Genomic DNA, 5,907 nt, shown 5'->3' with positions numbered 1-5,907 from the left:
CCAACTTAATATAACCGACTTGTTCTTGCTGCTGCCAAAGCTGTGGAGCTTGCTACCTATTTTTTTCCCTGCCAAGAGTTTCCTCATCCATCCTTCCTGACTCTACAGCCCTTGCTCCCTTCCGTGACATCCTGCTGCTTCTTAAACCATTAATTTTTGGCTTTGTTTTGTGTGGGTTTTTTAACTTTTATCTAATTAAAACAGAAGAAATCAGTCCAGGATTTTTTTTTCTGGTTTTTTTTGAGGTAAGGTTTTTGTTTTGATTTGTTTGGTTGGTTGGTTTTGGGGGTCTTTTCTGGGAGGAGGTGTCTATTTAAATGAGGTGAAATGGCTCAAAGAAGAGCTCTGAAAAGCTCTGGAGCCAGCACAAAGTAAACAGCAGAAGCGCATCGCCAGGACGAGGGAGGAGGAAGCTTCCCACTTTGGCAGCTGCAAGCTGGTACGCTGGCTCGCTTCACTGAGAAACATAGAACCAACAGGTTGGAAAAGACCTCTAAGATCAAGCCCAACCATCCACCCAACACTTCCATCAGCAGTTCCTGATGTCCAGGTCCTGGTCAGGAGGCGGGTGAAGATGGGAGAAGGAGGCAAAGAAGAGCACTGGCAGGAGAAGAGGAGGAACACCTCCATAGTAATGAAGGAAAAAATAATTTGGTAAAAATGACACTATTAAAAATTCAAGAGTAATTTTCAACTTCAAGCTCCCTTTTTCCACCCTTCCTTTAAAGCCATTTATCAAAACCTAGTTGGTGCTCAGATAAGTTTGACCAGTTAAGTGGGTAGATTTAAAAGAGACTAAAAATCTTTAACATCAGTGTACTGAAAGGCCACAGAAAAATAGCCAGTATGCGTCCAAGTCAACAGAAGACAGATCCCATATAAAGACAGAAGAAGAGGGAGAAAAACAAGTGATACACTCAGGGTAGAATGACCTAAGTTTTATGGTGTTCAGCAGCCAGTTCAAACACTGGAGCCCAAGTTTCCGGCTGAAGTAACGTTCACCTACCCAAGACCTCACCAAGCGTGATTCTGCTGATCTATAAAGCTCCTATGTACGCCTCCTTCATAACAGTAATAATATGTACATCTCTTAGAGGTTACTGACCAGACTATAACATCTACTCCTTACCCTGCGCACTAAATGAACAAACTGCAGGGGACTTGTTACATCTTAATTATAAAAAACCAGTTTTTCACAGTAATGCTTACTATAACTTTAAAGCTCTGTTTCTATTACAGACGTAAAAAGATTGTATATACTAGACTAAATGTAAGACACCAGACACAATGACTGCTTATCCTTAAATTAAGATTATTCTTAGATTTCCTGAGAGTGGAACAACAGAAGAAATCTATCTTGCAGCAATTTTCCAGTTCAGAGTGTTTGTAAACCAGACAGTCATGGGTGCTCTAGTATCCAGTGCTGAAAGGAAAAAATAAATTAGTCCAATTGCCTAGTTCAGTCAAAACAATCACAATTTCCCTTGGTTTAGGAGCAGAGTGTTTACTAACAGATTAGACAGTAGTCCTGGTACTAGAGCAGGGTTTCATTTCATTTCATCTGATATGATCTTCCCAATTCAAATCTTAATTCCAATAATGTGGACATGGGCAGAAGTTGATGAAATCCCTGGGCAATGGGACAGACAAGGGAAGCTCGTTCGCATCTGACAGAAGGTAGGTGGTGACGAGCTCCTGTAACTTGCACCTGTTAATTATCACGGCACCATCTACGCATCAGCCAGGGATCAGAACTTAAAAAGGTGGCAGAAGCATCACACTACCAGCTAAAATTAGATTTTTGGTCAGAGACCACTTGAATGCCTGACCCAAGAAGTAACTACAATGAAAAATAAAGGGAAAAGGTTGATTTGCAAGATGCCTGGCACAGCCCATGGCAGCATAACTGCACCCAACCTCTAATTATCTCCTGATGTTTTGTAAATGTCAAAGCATATTTTTTAAAGATGCCTGGCATTTGTCTGAAACGTGATTTCACTACATTTTAATCAGCTGCAGAGTATTTCACTGAGCGAGTGGAGTGCGTTTCATACATGACAGGCATTCAAAGAGAAAAGCTCACTGAAAACACATCTATGTCCTTCTGCCAAAGGCAACACTACTCAGCCATGACGGACACCAAAAAGAGGTGGGGAGAGAAGCCAAGGGCCAGAAGCAGAGCTCGACAGGCTTCGGGAACGTTTTTGTTCCACCTGGGCAACACGGACCCTTCCTTGTGGGACACCACGTAGGCACTGGCTCTGGGAGGTTGTAGCTCCAACCTTCCTCCTACACAAACGTAAAACTCCAGACGTTATGAGTTAATAAGATTTGCTCAGAAGAAAGAAGCTGCAACTTATTTTCACACTCCAGAAGGAAATGAGTTTTCCCACTTGAACAAGCGAAGAGAAGAATATTTCATTAATACAAGCCGGAGCGCAGCGCAGCATACTTGATGAGACGCTGGGGTTTACTCAGTGAAGAAAAGACCAACCCCCTAAACAAACACCCCCAAAGCACCGTATCTCTCACTTACCCACAAGGTTACGTGTTCAGAAACCTTTAAGGAAGAAAGAAGAAATTCCAAACTATTACTGTGCAGCGCTAATTCCTCATTTAAGGTATCCTTTAACAGGCTGAAAACATCCCTGGTGCACTCTTCTTGTGAAAAATGGATTCTTCTCAGCAAGAACTTCAGCTGCACGGACTGTTTCTGGGCTGTACTTCATAGCAGGAAAAGGGCAGTGGTGTAAGAAAAAAACCTGCACTGCAGAAGTGGCCTCTCTCCATTTACTCACTTATTTTAAGTATCCCCTGCCAAAGGCCGGAAACCTGCATCTCTTTCGAGATCTTTTTTCATTGAGGTTTCTACGGCCAACTCCAACTGCAGAAGACCTTCCTCACCCTAAACCCGAGATTGGTATTTTTTGAACTAGACAACTGAAAATCCTTCATTTGTTTTAATTAAACCAACTCACAGGTCAAAGACTTCAGTGAGGAAAACAACTGATACCAAGACTAAACCAAAACCTGTTTCAGTTTTTATTTACTTCACATTTAACCTTGAACATCATAAAAACATCTCATATCCATTTTCCCTTGCACACAGCAATCCAGTCATTTTTAGAGTATGTAAAAGGAGAGGAATTAAAAAAAAAATAAATCACTGATGTAGCTGTCCACAAAAAGACCAAATACTTGATTCTTCATTTTCCAGATGTAAGATGCAACTTTAGAACTGAATTTGTTCCTTCAGAGTAGAATTTTTAAAAGAGAATAGGCTGCTGCACAGCATATATTCAGTCTTAAAACTTCCAGATTTACCCTAATGTTTTATAGGGCATTTAGCAAAGATACAAACCAATATAAGGTATTCACAAAGAAATTCCTTTGGATGGGGTTTGTCGGTTCTTCCAGGACATCTCGCAGGAGAGGCTTGAATTCCTTGTTTGTTTGTTTGTTTTAACGCAAGAGGATTAAGATTAGAGAGAGATACAACAAATGACATTGGGAATATTCCTAAGAACATGCTGTTTGGACAGAAAGCTCTGAACTTATAAATCAAGTTATAATATTTATATGATCTACTCTTACACGCTAAACAAAACACTTCACAGCGAAAAAACAAACATCATCTCGGTGGCCTGAAAGGAGTGAGAGGAAAGAGGAAAGAACACAAAGAAGTAGTCATCAAAGCCAGAAATACGAGTCCATCTGAAAATCCAGTGCCAAATGACACTGCACCACCGACTTGCAAGGAAACACGCCGTAATTAACACAGCAAACCCCTCAAGAGCTCAGGATCCGCCCTTCTTCAACTAATTTCTTAATTTTGCAAAGTAATGCCCATAGTTACGGACTTCCAGGAGAACAGCAGATTTGAATGTACAAGCATATTTTATGGCCAGGTGAAAAGCACTAGAATATATATCCGTGCACATGGATAAGGAAGGAGGAAGCGAGTCCAACACCCGAAAAGACTTGGCCCTGCAAACCCGCAAAAAAAACTGCAGAGTCAGTCACAAAGGACACATTTTACGAGCAGCTTTATTGCATTACAGTAGGTTGCCTGTCCTTGCAAGGAAAGAAGGGGAATGGCTCTCGTCCCAGCTACTGCCTGCTCCGAGAAATAATTTTTCCCATCGGAGGAAAGGAACAAGACAGTATTTTTATTTCCATTTCCAACAGAACTGGAGCAGCATTAATAAGTTGAGTGTAGATTGGATATGAAAAGCAAGGAAAGTCTAATAAAAAGAAGGAAAAATAGTCCCTCTAAGGATTTTATGGTAACGAGTTACAAAAAGTTATAGACGGACTCATGCTTCATATGATTATTCCATCACTTTTACCACAGAGAGGGAGACAAAACTAAAATTCACGGCAATTGTCAGATTCTCTACCCAGGTACCATCCACACCAGTCAAGGAGAATGGCTCTGACCCCCCAAATATAATTTTATTCAAAAGAACTGGAGTTTTCTCTACCTGTTTATGCTCCTAGCACTGAGATGGAAAACGCCTACTGGCTTAAGACCGATTCTTTAAAAAAAAGCATTTAGAGAAATCATTACAGGGTATCACAAGCGTACACTGCTGGCAAGGACACTTCACAGACAGGTAACAGCATTTTCGGCTGACGTTTGGTTTTCTGCCTCCTGTCTGCCTTCTTGTTTTGACAGCTCCAAACAGAGTGTGCTCATCCCAAACTTCTCTGAATTGCCCAATATTCCACGGAAAAAAGATCAAAGAGAGGCAAGTGTGAGTTTCAAAGCGAATTTAACTTCTCGCTCTCCCGAAGACGCACAAGACATCACAGCTACATGAGAGGGTTCAGCAACTTGAGACAACTGACTGCAAAAATCCTTAAACCAGCATTTTGGACACCTCTGTGCTCATAAACACATACCCAAGTACGATCCCATCTTTCAACCAGTTTCAAATATGTAGTTTCCAATATGAGGGGTTTATGCCCTTTCTGATGAATTTTACTTTTCCCAGGGATTAAGCCCAAACCCTCCCACCCTGGTTTATTTTATTTCAGGTTGACTGTGATTTTAAGATTTTTAAAAAACCCAAATTGAAGGTAAGTCTAGATTAAACAGAAGTGCCTGCCACTGCTTTTCCACACTGTGCAAACATTCACGTGTGGAGTTTTCTGAGGGTTGTTGTTTTGTGGGTTTTTTAAATCACATATTCAAATTACTTCCAACTTCCTATCCAACAAGTCCTCAGATTCACTTCTATCAGCTCAATAAGCTGACATCTGATTTTAAAAAACCTCACAGCGGGCAAGTGATCGGCACATACTCATTTTTGCTTTGTCTTTCACTGCCAAGCTACGAGTGTTTCAGGAAAGAAATTACCTACTTGAGTATTTTCTTTCTGTAGGAGGTGGCTGGTGGGTATCACACGTCAGGCGAGAGTGCAGGCTTGAAACAGAGAGGAACAGGTCGTGCTCTTCATGGCTTATGACAGCGTACGACATTCCCCACTTAAATTACGCTGGTGTCCAGTGACAGCACTACTGATGTGCTTAACTTCACTCTTCTGCCTTTCCTCACTCTTCTCTAAGGAACCTGTTACGCTTTTCTTGGAGACTGTTGAACTAATGCCCTGCAAGGAGTGCTGAGAAGATGCCTACAGCTATTTTCGTCATTCTTCTGCGCTACAGTATCCACTTTTTCAAATCTATTGCACCTGTCAACGTCAACTAAAACTATTTTCTGCTTAGCATCTAACCAAGAGACATAAAAATAAAATGTTAACAGTTCAGTAGCAGTCCTTCTTAATATGCTTTCAGCGAGCAAAGTGATTGTTTACCAGAGAAACAACCGAAATACAGTTAGATGAAATCTTGGAGTAAAAATTAAAAAATAAAAGTGGAGACAGTCAAATCATAGAAGTAGTA

The 5,907-nt window shown here is 41.0% G+C and overlaps 1 protein-coding gene across 1 annotated transcript in view; it reads right to left on the bottom strand.

Annotated features, from left to right (window-relative positions):
* The window catches only part of LOC104278231 (focal adhesion kinase 1-like), a gene marked incomplete at its 3' end in the record, with an annotated part of 75,961 nt that extends 70,477 nt beyond the window's left edge, over positions 1–5,484 (bottom strand). The window contains exon 1 of the mRNA XM_009875142.1: positions 5,367–5,484. Coding sequence (XP_009873444.1) covers positions 5,367–5,484 — 118 coding nt within the window. The remainder of the gene's footprint in view (positions 1–5,366) is intronic.
* Between the last annotated feature and the right edge of the window lie 423 nt (positions 5,485–5,907).

This window comes from Apaloderma vittatum, unplaced genomic scaffold, assembly GCF_000703405.1.
Source record: "Apaloderma vittatum isolate BGI_N311 unplaced genomic scaffold, ASM70340v1 scaffold9528, whole genome shotgun sequence".
NCBI lineage: Eukaryota > Metazoa > Chordata > Aves > Trogoniformes > Trogonidae > Apaloderma > Apaloderma vittatum.
Note: the sequence above shows the minus strand (reverse complement) of the source record. Positions and strands in the feature narration are given on the sequence as shown.